The 15,086-nt window shown below is 46.9% G+C and overlaps 1 protein-coding gene across 1 annotated transcript in view; it reads left to right on the top strand.

Moving 5' to 3' along the window:
• LOC117051810 (cation channel sperm-associated protein subunit gamma-like) overlaps nucleotides 1–15,086 on the top strand; it is a 52,390-nt gene that overhangs the window by 1,336 nt on the left and 35,968 nt on the right. The window contains exons 3-11 of the mRNA XM_033158489.1: nucleotides 3,476–3,620; nucleotides 4,696–4,822; nucleotides 5,410–5,479; nucleotides 6,129–6,284; nucleotides 6,658–6,829; nucleotides 9,481–9,618; nucleotides 10,144–10,209; nucleotides 11,175–11,285; nucleotides 14,684–14,734. Of these exons, the coding sequence (XP_033014380.1) occupies nucleotides 3,476–3,620; nucleotides 4,696–4,822; nucleotides 5,410–5,479; nucleotides 6,129–6,284; nucleotides 6,658–6,829; nucleotides 9,481–9,618; nucleotides 10,144–10,209; nucleotides 11,175–11,285; nucleotides 14,684–14,734 (1,036 nt within the window). The remainder of the gene's footprint in view (nucleotides 1–3,475; nucleotides 3,621–4,695; nucleotides 4,823–5,409; nucleotides 5,480–6,128; nucleotides 6,285–6,657; nucleotides 6,830–9,480; nucleotides 9,619–10,143; nucleotides 10,210–11,174; nucleotides 11,286–14,683; nucleotides 14,735–15,086) is intronic.

Here is a 15,086-nt window from a genome sequence, read left to right on the forward strand (position 1 = left end):
CTAGAAGCAGGCTGCTGGCATAAGCCAGGGAGTCAGAGCCATGCTTGATTTCTGCTGGAATCCAAGGCTGTGTCTATGGGAGAAACAAGACCACTTGGGGTGTTAATGCTGTGAGCCCCTTCCACTGTAGGCTTAGGTTGCATGTGTGTGTAAATAAACCACATGTCATAAAGAAACTACAGTCTCTGCCAGGCATAGGCAAACTCCGGCCCTCCAGATGTTTGGGACTACAATTCCCACCGCCCCTAGCTAACAGCACCGGTGGTGAGGGATGGTGGGAATTGTAGTCCCAAACATATGGAGGGCCAGAGTTTGCCTATGCCTGGTCTCCGCTGTCCTTTATTCCAAGGAAACCAAACCCTGGGTAAGTGACTGGAACCCCTGGAGTCTCACCACTTGGAGACATGCCACATTAATTTCTTTCTTTTTTGGTTGCATAAATTTTATTAAAGCTTTCCTTTGATATAACAAGATAAAAAACTATATAAAAACAAAAAGAAAAAGAAAAGAGTGAGAGAGAAGCATATATGGAAGGGAGGGAAGGGAAAAAAAGAAATAGGAAAAGAATGGGGGCTTCTTATTCTGTGTCTGTCAGTTACATAAAAAGAATTATTAAAACATTCCATCCATAATAACAACCCACTATTCTTTCTTCATTTTCCCAGTCCCTTGTTCCATTTCATTCATCTCTGGCTTACCGGTAATTTCATTCCTCATTTCATTCGTCTCTGATCTGAAAGATTTTATTTGTCCAGCAAATAACTGCTGAAGAATGCCAACAGTAAATGGTGTACTTAAAATGTACAAAACAGACCATTGCCACAGCTAGATACTTTTTATGTATGACAAGAGCACCAATAGATTTGGTTCCTTTACTTAAAGGACAACTTTTCCCATGGAGGAAATTTCAGTTGGTAATGTTACTTTCAATTTCTTGGGAGCACCTTCATCAAAAAGAGAGAAAAATTAATCTACTAATTCTTAATATATAAAACTCTCTTGTCCTTTAAAATCTTTCTTATCTCAAATCATAAATCAAGCTTTTGTTTTGAATTCAGCACTTTACACATCTTTTCTTTTTAAACCCAGAAAGTAACTGACTCACCTAATGTCAGGGTCGTGTGGAAGCCTCCCACGAGAAAATGCACTTACTAGGCTGGCTACTTTAGGGTAATATTTATTAAGTACATATTTACAAGCCGGAGCTCATTTCTCACGCATCCGACCCATCACTCTCAGTTGCCAGCAGTGCCAGCTTATGGGACCGCCACCAACGTAAAAGTCTGGGGCAAAGTGACACGCTCCTCTTGTCGTTTCCTCTCCCTTTGCTCCTCTGCCGAGGGAATGGCGACTGGCTCTCCATCTGTTCCTGAGCCGCTGGACAGCTGGCGGTGCTGACCCTCTGCAACATCAGGGACTCCCTCCTCCACCCGACTGTTTAATCCTTTTTCTTCCCTCTCCTCGTTCCTGCCTACTGCTTTCCACAGCCTCTTGGTCGCTCCTCTCTCTCCCCCTCCCTCTGCTCCAAACCCCTTTCTGACTGTCCCATGACATCCACCCCCCTCTCTAAGACCTCCCCCTCCCCTGTGGGTTCGCCCTCACTGTCCCGCGATGGTGAGAAACCCAGGAAGTCCTCTTCTTCATCAGTAGACTCAAACACCTCAGAGTGTCTCTACCGTCCTGAGACGGTGGAAACCCCAGGAAGTCCTCTTCTTTGTCAGTGGACTCAAACACCTCTCTGAAATCCCAGTGCAAAGGTTTGGGCTTATGGGGGAATAATGCATGGAACTCTTCCGTCAAATACGGTTCTCGCATGCTCTCCGCCAGCACCCAGGCATTCTCTGATGCTGTGGTGTTCTCCCAGGCTACTAAGTACTGTAGTCTGTTTCTGCACCACCTGGAGTCTAGGATCTTCTCTATTTCATCTTGTTGCTCCCTTTCCGCTACCAAGGGCGGTGCAGGAACTTCATTGGGTTCCTCTTGGTACCTGTGAGCTGGGCGGTGAGGTGACAGCAGGGACCTATGGAACACCGGGTATATTCTCATACTCTCCAGCAGTTTGAGTTTGAAAGAAACTGGGTTGATTTGTCCTACCACTTTAAAGGGACCCAACTTGCGTTGCTCCAGCTTTTTGCTCCTCCCCCTGAGGGGCAGACCTTTCGAGGACAACCACACTCAATCCCCAACACCTATTCTTTCTCCTTCTCGCCAATGCTGGTCCGCCGCCTGCTTATATGCTTCTTTGGCCCTCTTCCAAGTTTTCCTTCAACATCTGGTGCAGAAATTCCATCTCCTCCACGAACTCCTCAGCCGCTGGCACCGACAGTGCTTCCTCCCTTCCTGGGAAAGCTCTCGGGTTCCTCCCGTAATTTGGCATGAACAGAGAAATTCCTGTGGAGGCGTACACTGAATTATTGTATGCAAATTCTGCTAGACTCAGCTTTGAGGCCCAGTCATTCCGTTGGTGGCTTACATAGCACCTCAGATACTGTTGCAAAATGTCATTCACTCTCTCGGCCTGACCGTTCGTCTGCAGGTGTCTGGCAGAGGTGAAGTTGACTTCTACCTGCAGCAACTCCATCAACTTTCTCCAAAAATGTGAGGTGAACTGACTACCACAAACGCTTACTACCCTCGAAGGCATCTCATGCAGCTTGAAAATGTTGATAAACAGCCGGGCAGTTTCTTCTGCAGAGGGTACTCTGTGGCAAGCCACAAAATGTCCCAGTCCCATCTTAGTAAGCATGTCCACAATGACCAGGACCACAGTCCCTCCCCTTGATGTGGGCACATCCGTGATGAGGTCCACAGAAATTGCTTCCCATGGCCCGCTGGGTGTAGGTAAGGGCTCCAACAGTCCCACAGGGGCTGCCCTATCCCCTTTCGCCCTCTGGCATACTGCACAGCCTCTCACATATTCCACCACATCTTCCTTGATTTTGGGCCACCAAAACTCTTTGGTCACTAGACACAAGGTCTTATTCTTTCCGAAGTGCCCTGCGGTGGGGTTGTCATGGTGTTGTTGGAGAATCTTGGCTCGCAACTCCTCCCCCAGCACATACAGCGATCCCTCTGCCAGTTTCAATGTATTCTTCATCAGCTATTGTGACACTCGGTACACTTTGACCATAAACCTAAGAAACAATAGCTGATGAAGAATAAACGAAACAGGGCCTTGTCCTGGAGTTAACTGGAGTTAACAATCGTCGTAACTGGAATTTGTTTTATACTTTCAACAACACAAATAGAGAAAATAATTGTTTATTGCCGTCCTGGCCTGAGTCCTTGCAACCTTTCTACTTTATTTCCTATCATCTCACACCGACAAAATCTGCCATCTTCTCTCCCCTGTAAGTCGCAACACTAATGTAATAGTTGACAGACCTCTGCTTGGATTGAGTCAGCACAGGCAAGTGACACTAGAGTAATTTTGTGATAAGCGCTCTGGGTCAACAAACTGCCTTCCTCCTTCCAGAACTCAGAATGGGCAGTTCGGACAGGTCACTACACTGGACTGAGGCCGATTGTGACTGTCACTTTTACAGAACCCGTCCACCCTGTGCGTCAGAAACAGGAGCAGCTGCAGATCGAAATGAGGTCTGCTCCGTATAGGGATAAAGGTATTTCAGCATGTCATCCCTAAGAAAAAGTGCGGAAGCAGGAAGCACATGATGATGATGATGATGATAATAATAATAATAATAATAATAATAATAATAATAATAATAATAATAATTTATTTGTACCCCGCCCATCTGGCTGGGTCTCCCCAGCCAATCTGGGCGGCTTCCAACAAATATTAAAATACATTAAAATATCACAGATTGAAAACTTAAGGAAGTACCTCATTAAAGAGTAGCTTCCTTTTGAGGAGCTTTGCTCCCTTTGGAATTTTTTGGCTTCAGAAAGCAAATTTTGGATGCCACTAATGGCCACAAATAAGCAGACAGACAGATTGGACCCAGTTTGGCCCAATTCACTTGTAAATTCTCTAAGCTTGCATTGGGGAACCTCTTCATAGATTGCGTTGTAGGTTATTTGGCAGAAGGGAAGGCAGCATTTGGATTTTCTGCCTTGGATGATAATAGCTCATTTCCCCGCTGCCTCCAAGTGTGTGTGTGTGTGTGTGTGTATCGGCAGAAGTCAGAACAAGAATCTCCATCAAACACCTAATTTAAATAGCGGATAATATTTTGTCTCACTCTTCCGCCAACATGAGTATGATCCTGCCTCTAGCACTGGGTGGAGCAGGCATTTACTGGGATGTAGCCTCTCCCCACTTCTAGTCCTCCCTCTGTTTAGGCTTTTGGAGGGGATTCCTGCTCTGCCACTGAGCCTCTTGGGCTTGCTGATCAGAAGGTCGGCAGTTCAAATCCACACAACGGGGTGAGCTCCTGTTGCTCTGTCCCAGCTTCTGCCAACCTACCAGTGTATACCAGTGCAAGTAGAGAAATAGGTGCTGCTGTGGCAGGAAGGAAAACGGTGTTTCCGTGTGCTCTGGCTTCCGTCATGTTCCTCCGTGCACCAGTAGTTTAGTCATGCTGGCCACATGACCCAGAAAGCTGTCTGTGGACAAATGCTGGCTCCCTTGGCCTGAAGTGAGATGAGCACCACACCCCATAGTCGCTTTTGACTGGACTTAATCATCCAGGGGTCCTTTACCTTTTTACTTTTCCATGCCTTCTCTGCCTCCAGCAAATTGCGACAGCGAGGAAGTTTGCCAAATGTGCTGGTTCACACCGATGCCCTTCTATAATGGCACTGTTGTGTTGGATGTGTTGGTGGAGAGCAACGGCATTGGTCTCCCTGTGCAAAGCAGCAGGTGAGGGATACGTTTCTAGTTTGTAGACCCAGCAAGAACATTTTCACGCGTGCCAGTATCTTGCTTGTGCCATATTTTGAATGAAACCTAAAACAAAACAAAACCCGAAACCATCAATCTATTACAGAAAGAGAACTGGCAGCAAAGCTCTCTTGATCAGCTCAGCAGAACTAGAACCATCTTCCACCAATGGCTGTGTCTGCGGGCCAAGGGGACACAGCGAGGCCTGTTCCATCCTCCTGGGTGGAGCCGACTGCCATGTGGCTCCTCCCCTCCCAGAACTGTTTCCTGCACTGACAGTTCCATTTGGCCATTATGTAATGATTACATGAATGCGTTGGTAATTGAACTCGCTAGTTTCCCCCTCCCCTCCCTGTTCCCCCCCCCATCTTTTGTATCAAGTCTCTTTGACGGCTGAAGTGTGCACGCACACGAAAGCTCATACCAAGAACAAACTTAGTTGGTCTCTAAGGTGCTACTCGAGGGAATATTAAAATTTGTTTTGAATGGAATTGACAGCTTTTAAGAAAAAGCAGTATATAAATGTAGCAAAATAAAACACATAATTCTTTTCTCCTTATTTATAGGTTTGCTATAAATATCAACGGCTATGTAGGAATTGCTCAAAATGAGGTTAAGATCAGGATTGGAGAGAAGGTAAAATGCTGGGGTTGGTAGGGATCTTAAGCAGCCTCACAGTTTGCTAACAACTGCCACTTGCAGTCTGCAGATGTGGTTGCATTTGCCTATGGGGGTTAAACAGAGTTTTAGGATCCCATCTTTGGTAGCACAAAAGCATAGGAATTACCGGTAGGCTGCAAAGCCTCCTTTTGAGCAAGTCCAGCTATGAAGTAAGCTGGCTTCCTGCTCCTTACCCTGCTTACCAAAGAATTGCACAACAACTCGCAAGGTAAGTTTGAAAATTAGATTTGCTTTATAATCATGAATTAGTTCCTTACGACAATAGTAGTAAAAACTATACAGTCTGATATTTTCCTTTCTCTGCATATTCTTAGAGACCGGGGGCACCTCCTCCCCGCAGTCTTCTCCCTCTGACCACTCATTGTCATCCCACCACCAGTCCCCTGGCTCTGAGCCTTATTCCCAGTTCCCTGGCTGGTGCCTCCCACCCTCCTCTTGTGTCCAGCCAGTCCATGACACTCCTTGCCTCTGCCCTTATGGATGGGGCCTGGCACGGTCCCCATGAAGTTTTACCCTTGGATTCTGTAGAAGGTATCTGTTGGTCCCCAGTGGCTTTGGTGTGATAGACAGACTCTTCTCTCTGGTCCCTTCTTGCCAAGCACAGCTAGAGTCTTTGAAGAGCGTCCTTTCTCTGAACGACCCATCACGTCCCTTGTGGTACACTTACGGACAAGCCCCCGTGCTCATCCTTGGCGGCATTCCCCGGAGCAAGATTGTCTTCATGTCGGACTCATTGTTTTTAGATTACATTCCAATAGAGGTAAAGGGGAATCGAGCCCTCTGCATAGCACATCTCTGACATGGCATCTATGTGTTGGCTGGGGTGGGGTGGGGCTGGGACTCCCCCAATGGTTCACACATGGGCTTGGTGCTGGCAAGTGAAGTTGTAGCTGTCCAACGGTGGTGGACCTTGACTTCGGCAGACCACATGTTTTGTACTACATGTGTGTCCCAGGTTAAGCCCCCAGCATCTCCAGTTGAAAGAAGCTCAAGAGCCAACACCTTTAAACACAGAAGATGCCCATTATAGCCAACAAAGCACAGAATTGTGGGAATTCCCACACAACTCTTAACCTAGTAGGAGCTGAGCCTGTTTCTACTCTTGCCTCTCTTTGTCTCCTTTTCTACTACAGGTGGGCATTGACAGCTGCTGGATTGGCTCCCTCTCATGCCCACAGGGTGCATTCTCCTCTGCCATTGTTGATGCCATTAGTACAGAGAGTACCCTGTTCATCCGGCAGAACCAGCTTGTCTATTACTTTACAGGACATTACCCACTCTTGCATGTGAACACCTCTGGGTCTGGTACGTGAGCCTGAGAAGCCAAAAGGCACAGTTTGGTATTGGTTTTCTGCCACTTTAACTGCCATGCCTTCCGTTACGGAACAGGTAGAATTCCAGGTTGGCGAGGGTATTGAGAGCTATGCTCTTCCGTTTTCTCTGGGGGCAGGGAATTATTAGTCACGTTAACGGCTATCCTGCCCTCAACTTGCACTGGCTGGACAAGGATGGAATACGGACTAACCCTGGTTGTGGCGGTGCATCTTGAAGGTGTGCCACTGTGGAGGACCCACCCTCATGTAGCACCTTGGTTATGCCACAGTAATTCCATTGGCAGCACAATGCTGACAATGGAAGTGGCAAAAATGGACAACCGGGGAGAAGCCAGTCCTGACCCAACAGCACTGACTGCCAATTAGTTTCTGGGCCCAATTCAAAGTGCTGGTTTTGGCTTATAAAGTCTTAAACGGCTCAGGACCGCGGGACTTCAAGGACTGCCTCTCCCCATATAAACTGACCCAAACCCTGTGATCATCCTCTCAGGCCTTTCTTTGTGTGGCCTCTACATAAGACATAGGTTGGCAATCTAAGGCTCATGGGCCGGAAGTGGCCCATGAGGGTCGCTTAACCAGCTCATGAGCCGCCCCCCAAACCGAGCCGCCCACTTGGCGAGTCACCGCGTGCTGTGCTAAACCAGCGTGGCGTGGCGCAGGGACTCTCTTCCACAGCCCCCAAAATTGCTTCCGTGCATGCCCAGACGCCGGAAATCACTTCTGCGCAGGTGCAATTTCCGGCGTCTAGGCATGCGTGGAAGCGATTTCCGGCGCGGTGGACAGTCTCAGACGCGATTTCTGGGGTCGCACTGCGCCGGCCTGGTGCACGGAGGATCTCCCCAGGAGTGATCTGGCCGACTCCCGACATAAGAGATTCAGAGGGTGGCAACATGAGAATGGGCCTTTTCTGCAGTGGCTCCGCATTTGTGGAATGCTCTCCCCAAGGGCCTCACCAGTTGTCTTCATTACATGTATTTAGACGCCAAGCCTTTGACTAATTAAACAATCTATGGCCTTTTAAACACCAGTGTGGGGGGGGGTTAATTGTTTTTATTTGTTACAATGTTACGTTTTTGCGTTTTTATATTGTAAACTACCCTGTGATCCTTGGATGAAGGGTGGTATAGAAATTTAATAAATAAAAATAAATTTAAGCCGGACGTGATCCTAGTAGAAGAACAGCAAAACATAAACCAATCTTCTCCTAAAAGCACCCAAGTTGGTGGTCAGCAGTGCATCCTGTGGGGATGAGTTCCATACTTACGCCCTGCCATGAGTTTCCGCATATTCTGCTTCATTAGCTGAGCCCGAGTTCTAGAATTATAAGAGAGGAAGAAAAACTCATCTCTATCCTCTTTTCTATACTATGCCTGATTTTATATACCTCTGTCAATGGCAGTCTTTTAGGAAATCACTAACATCACCATCCGGTTAGTAAAAGCAGCACAGTGCTGTTAAAAGCCCTTTCCTTAAAAACAGCCAGTTTCCCAAACCCTGTCAGAATTTAGCAGTATTCACCTGATGGTGGAAGGTGGCAAGGAGCTAATTAGCCTTTCTAGGAAGGGAGCTCCAAATTCTGAGAGCTGCTACCAAGAGGGCCCATTGTTGTCTCAGGAGACAATGGAGTGTGTCTCCGGGAGTGAACTCAAACCGCTGTATGAGCAGTACTGAAGTGACTTCCTTGGGGCACAAGCCAGTGTTTGGAGGTCCTGGGCTGCCCAGACAACAAGATTCCCACCCCACCCCCTTCAGCCTCGCTGATGTGGTCCAAGGGAAAGCTGAGCAAGTGTTACCGAAAGGAAGCATACAAGGCACCATACAACCGTCTTAGGGATTCCACTCCAGATTTGTGTAGGGTTCATTCCATAGCCTTTTCTTCTCCTGAAAATATCCCACAAGGGCGTGGAGGTTGAGGATCAGAGTTTTCCTTCTCCTAGATGGGTACCTTCCCAGGTTGATGAGCCCCATCTGCCCCTCACTTCCCTCTACAGCATGTGCAGAAACCTCCTTTTTGACTGGTTGAGTCCATTTAATCTGCCAGAGTCTGGCTACGCATGCAGGGAAGTCCCGAACTCACTGAGGGTTTGAGACCCATTGGCTGCCCTCACCTGGTTTAGCCAGCCTGTTGAAGATGTTCCCAGGTATGACCACTGTCACAGGTTGACAGCTTCTAGAAGCCACAGGTGAGAGCTGAGTGCAGGGTGGGGACCAAAGTACCCCAGAAGGAGCACAGCGTGTCCCCCACCAGAGGTACTATCCCTCTCCTAACACCCCATACACCCCCTCATTACATTATAATCTGACAAACCATCTGGCAAACAAGGCTCCTAAGCCATTGCAAGGTGCTTAGAGTAACTGATTGGGACCATCTCTCTCTGGAATGTGCTACCTCAAGATGTTGTCGTGGACCATCATAAAGGGTATAGATAAATTCATGGAGGATAGCACTGTCTGTGACCACTAGTCACAATACATGTGAGAACAATACATGTGGGAACAAAAGACACAGAAGGCTACTTAACTCATGCCCTGCTTGTGGGTTTCCCAGGGGCATTTGATTGCAGGATCCCGGGCTAGGTGTGGGCTGCCAGGTTCTTCACATTTTCTCTTATGTTTCTTTAGAGCTCTGGACACGCATATTGAACCATGTCTGTGTGAGAACCTTGAACCCAGTCATTTTCCCAAGTAATGGCACTGAATATGTGATTGCCCTTGGTGGCGGCTGGCAGGAAGGAGAATTCTTTCTTATCACGATTAAAGGTATTTATCTTGCCCCACATAGGACTATAGGACAGAATGGATGGGGGCTAGCTTGAGGAGGGGCATGCTCTTTCGTTGTTCTGTACAACGGGGTGTTGAGCAAGACTTGAATGGCGTGGTCTCAGCTGGATGATTTATCAGTGAGTCTAGGCCAGAGATGCTGGGTCCCAGATTTCTGTAGGATATTGGAGGAGATTTCAGGTACATATTTTTAATTCTTTGTTTATATGGACTGTCCTCAGGTTTTAAGCTACATTTGCTGATATGTTTGATATTTTTCAGTCATTAGGTAATTCATAATTGCCTTATTTTAATGTGTTTTAAATTGTGTTTTTACTGTGTGGGTGGAACATTTCCTGCCAAATTGAATAAAGAAAGTGGGTTGGTCTTGGGGCAGAGCATGACTTCTGGATCATAAGTAGGGTATATGTGTGCTGGCAATGGGAGGCTTGGTCCATTGGAGAGTGGGAAGGGAGGAGCAGTCCACTCATTTTAACCCTACTCATGGTTCCTTTTTCTTTATAGATGGGATTGTGAAGGCTTCTGGATCCTTGAGGGAAAAGGACGAGACAGTATGTGATTTTTTAAAGGGTACGTCCATTTAGATTTTTAAAACCTGCCTCCCACTGGGTAGCCTCCACAGTCTCGTGCAACTGTTGTGAGCTTTGTAGCGAGGGAGGTAAAGCCAGAATGGGTCACATGTGTCTTTGTTTCCCTAATCACCATTCAGAACCAAAAATTCAACAATGTACAACATGGGTGGCCAACTCCCAAGAGACTGTGATCTACTCACAGAGTTAAAAACTGGTAGTGATCTATCCCCTTTCGGGGGTTTCAGGTCAAAGTTGTTGAGCTTTTCTTAGGGAGGAGGAAAGCCCTGTTTTTGGAGGGTGCAGGGCAAAAATGTTGAGCTTGTTTTAGCTTCTTGGGGGGGGGGTGCCAGTGATCTACCACAGACGTCCAGTGATCTACTAGTAAATCACGATCTAGATGTTGGACGTACAACATGGAATGAGCTGGGTTGGGGAGAGCTGTTTTTCTCTATGTGGGTGCAGTCAGGGGCAGAGCTGGGGTGGTGGTGGGCGGGCTGCCCTGGGGGGGTGTGACACTTGGGGCGGCGATGCCCCGCGATTGGTGCCGCCAGCGCACATGGGGCGCGGCAAGTTTCAAGGCTGCAGCGCGTGAACAGAGGCACGGCGTCTTAAAACTTGTCGTGCTGCCGCACGGAAGGGGTACCGGGCGTTCGCGCCCGCCATCTTGGGTGGACATGCGCATGTCTGCAGATGCGCAGTCCAGGCGGGATGCTGCGCGCGCGCCGTGACGTCAGGGCGTGCTCGCGCTAGGGAGCGGTGCCCCGGCTCCCTACGCCCCCAGGTGCAGTCTTACGCATGGGAGAGTGGGAAGTCTGAAATTGGAACCAATGTTTAGTTTGCTGGGCTGTCTGTAATGAAAATGGCCAGCAGGAAAATCTGCTCACGCCACGAATGCAAAGCCTACAGTGACTTCTCTTTAAATAATGCAATTTTCCCATGCCCCAATCTTCTTCTCCCTTCTAGCTTCGGCATGCTCCATCAGATGGGCCACTTACTCCTTGAATGATAACCAGATATTTTTGCTGGTGCATGAGACGGGAACAGAGAAACACACCATTGTGGTATACTTTCCAGGTTAGACTGGCTCTCTTAAGCGTTATTCATATTGTTTATTGTACTTGAAATTCAACTTGGTGTTGTTAAAAAGTTCAAAATCAAATCTATTCTGGCGGAAACCTGTCTAACAGTCAAGACACAAGAAGAGAAAGGGACAGGACAGATAAAAAAAGAATAAAATGAGCAAATTCAGGTGCACTGAAGTTACCCTCCCACATGCTAGAAGTGCCAAAATGTGATTTGAGGGCACGGAAACTGAAGGAAAATAAAATATCATTTGGAAACGAAGTTGAAATACTGAGACCCTTTCCACTGCATTATTGTCCTATTAAATTATCTGAAAGACCCTATAAGGCAGTGATGGCGAACCTTTTTGAGCCCGAGTGCCCAAACTGCAGCGGAAAACCAACTTTTTTATTTCAAAGTGCCAACACTGCAATTAAACCTGAATATCGAGGTTTTTAGTTAGAAAAAAAACTCCTACAGTTGTCCAAACATTTGCAGTCTTAAAAGTAAAAGTAAAACACAATAACAAAGTTTTCAATGTTACAGTTTTTTATTGAAAAAACCCCATAAACTCTACATGTGCATGTATTTTAGACAAAGGGATACTCAACTTGTAATAATGATTATATGCCAGACTGACATTGTATGGAACAAGCCTTGTTGTTGTTGTTCAGTCGTTCAGTTGTGTCCGACTCTTCGTGACCCCATGGACCAGAGCACGCCAGGCACGCCTATCCTTCACTGCCTCCCGCAGTTTGGCCAAACTCATGTTAGTAGCTTCGAGAACACTGTCCAACCATCTCATCCTCTGTCGTCCCCTTCTCCTTGTGCCCTCCATCTTTCCCAACATCAGGGTCTTTTCTAGGGAGTCTTCTCTTCTCATGAGGTGGCCAAAGTACTGGAGCCTCAACATCAGGATCTGTCCTTCTAGTGAGCACTCAGGGCTGATTTCTTTGAGAATGGATAGGTTTGATCTTCTTGCAGTCCATGGGACTCTCAAGAGTCTCCTCCAGCACCATAATTCAAAAGCATCAATTCTTTGGCGATCAGCCTTCTTTATGGTGCAGCTCCCCCTTCCATACATCACTACTGGGAAAACTATAGCTTTAAGTATACGGACTTTTGTCGGCAAGGTGATGTCTCTGCTTTTTAAGATGCTATCTAGGTTTGTCATTGCTTTTCTCCCAAGAAGCAGGCGTCTTTTAATTTCGTGACTGCTGTCACCATCTGCAGTGATCATGGAGCCCAAGAAAGTAAAATCTCTCATTGCCTCCATTTCTTCCCCTTCTATTTGCCAGGAGGTGATATTTAGATAGTTTGTTACTATTTCAACTTTGATTCAGACTGAAACAATATGCATATGATCAGGATGTCAAGTACTGATAGAGCCCAGTTCTGAACACTGCATCTGAAATTGTGTCCAAATGGTATTTGTGGATCTTCGTGAACAGATGGAGACACAGGCAGAAGTAGAACATTGACAGAATTTTTATATCGAATAAATAAATGGATCACTTTAACAGAATATGTGCTAAAATTAAGCTGCTGGTCAGGCAGATATATGTGTTAGCATAGTGGAAATAACTCATCTTATGCACAGTCTCTGAATAGCAGTAACAGATAGAGATTATAGTGCTGCTCCAAAAGGTTTTCTTTTTCTTTTTCCTTACAAGCATTTCTAAGGGCAAGCAAGATGTGATGTTAAATGTGTCTTTGCATCCAGTGTGCTGGCTTGCTGTTATTGTTTTAAATGCAAATAGCATCAATTGGGGCAGTTGATAATAATCAGGGCCACAGCAGATGGAGAGTTCAACCCTTTCCACACCTGTTGTGGTCCTTATGAAAACCACCCCTTTGAAATTGCTATTTGCATTGGTAGGAAATGCAAATGTTAACACGGGAGGCTCTCTCCAAAGCAAATTAGGAATTGACCTCAGAAGAGCAACAGTCCTTAGGGCTGCAGCATGGGAGGAAATGGTTAAATTGCCTCTCCATGCCTGCTGTGTCCTTCATAAATATCCTTTTTGCCCCCAGCAAGAAGAGATGTTTTTACAATGCAAACCCACATCCCATCAGGAGAATATGCAATGCGGAGGGGAGAAAAGAAAAGAAAAGTGGAGTGGAGAAGGCTGAAGGAAATATATCTGGGGCTGGGGTGGAAGAAATGGAAAGGACGCAAAGAGGAGCAGGAAAGGAGGAAAGGAAAGGGACAGAAAGCGAACGAGAATCAGGAGGAGGCTGAAGGAGACCAGCAGCGCAAAAGGAAGGGAATATGAGTAGTGAGGGGAGAGAAAAAGGGCGAGAAGGGGCGAAGGTGCCCGAGGGAGGGGCAAGAGAGAGAGAGAGAGAGAGAGAGAGAGAGAGAGAGAGAGAGAGAGAGAGAGACGGCCGGGTGCGCATGGATGGAGGGAGGCAGGGAGGCGCGAGAGGGAAGAGCGAAGCCACGCGGCTCCCCCCCCCCGCAGCGCTCAAAAGGAGGGCTTCCCCCTCACCCGCCGCCCGCCGCCCCTGGCCCAGCCCCCGCTGCTGTTACCTCGTCGTCGTCGTAGCCTCGCGTCGAATCCTCCGCAGCAGCCAGCAGCAGCAGCAGCAGCCAAACACCACTGGGACAGGCGCCAAGGAGGGAAATTGCTGCTGTCTGCTGCTGCGCCTGCGCTGGCAGGACGCATGAGCAGAGCAGCGCAGCGGCGCCATTTCCCCGCCCCTGGCGTGCCAGCAGAGAGAGCTCTGCATGCCAGCTGTGGCACGCGTGCCACGGGTTCGCCATCACTGCTATAAGGCATGAGTGTGTAAAACTGGTTTCCTGTTTGTTAGTAGCAGCCAGAGGTTTATACAGTGGTACCTCAGTTTTCGAGCGTCTCGGAAGTTGAACGTTTAGGCTTTGAATGCTGAAAACCCGGAAGAAACTGCTTTGCTTTTTGAACGCTTTTCGGAAGCCAAAATTCTTCCGGAAATGCATGCTTCGGTTTTTTAATGTTTTGGAACCAAGGTTCCACTGTACATGGGAAACTGGAAAGTGGCAAATGTACCATCAAATAAAGAGGAGTACGATATAATAAAGAGCTATGCTTTTCATGGCTGAATAAACTTACTTTATTAGATTTAGAGAACAAAATCAAAGGCAGGATATCCACAGGCAAAAATGGATTAATTTTATTGATCACTTTAGTTGTTATCAAATGTATGGATTCACTATATTCTGACAGAAGGAAGCATACCGGTATATTAGTCCAAGTCAATTGCTGTTGTACTCCATAGAAAATTCAGTTACAAGCATAATTTCAATCCAACTAATTGTAATTATACCTTGTTACATCTTTTTCTTTTTCCCCCAAGCTTAGGCAGAAATGGAATAAAGTAAATAAGTAGGCAATTTTAACATTTGGATGTTTTCTCTGCTTACTTTGCAGACGTCAAGCGTTTTGAATTTATTTATCATATCCCTGAAAAAGTTCCAAAGGGTAAGTTAGACCGCAGCATCCTGAGACAAGGCAGAATCTGCTGCTGCTTGCACAACACTTGTGCACTCTGCGTTAAGCTATAAAAATTAACACCCGGGGCTCCAAACTCTCTAACAGAATATGCAGCTTCCATTTCCCCCTTTATTGTGCATTCAAAGGGATGGGGGCTAGGATGGCAATGAAACCCTTGGCACTTCTGATTGCAAGTACAGGAGGATAGTTCAATGGCAGACAAGTTGGAAGGGGCTTTGAGTATGTGTTAATCCTGGAACTCTTTGCCAAAACCCCAAGTTCTGAACTGAAGGGAATTCATAATGAGAGCAAGGTATGCAAATATGTGGAGTGGATTCAT

This window comes from Lacerta agilis, chromosome 8 (genome assembly GCF_009819535.1).
Source record: "Lacerta agilis isolate rLacAgi1 chromosome 8, rLacAgi1.pri, whole genome shotgun sequence".
Classification (NCBI taxonomy): domain Eukaryota; kingdom Metazoa; phylum Chordata; class Lepidosauria; order Squamata; family Lacertidae; genus Lacerta; species Lacerta agilis.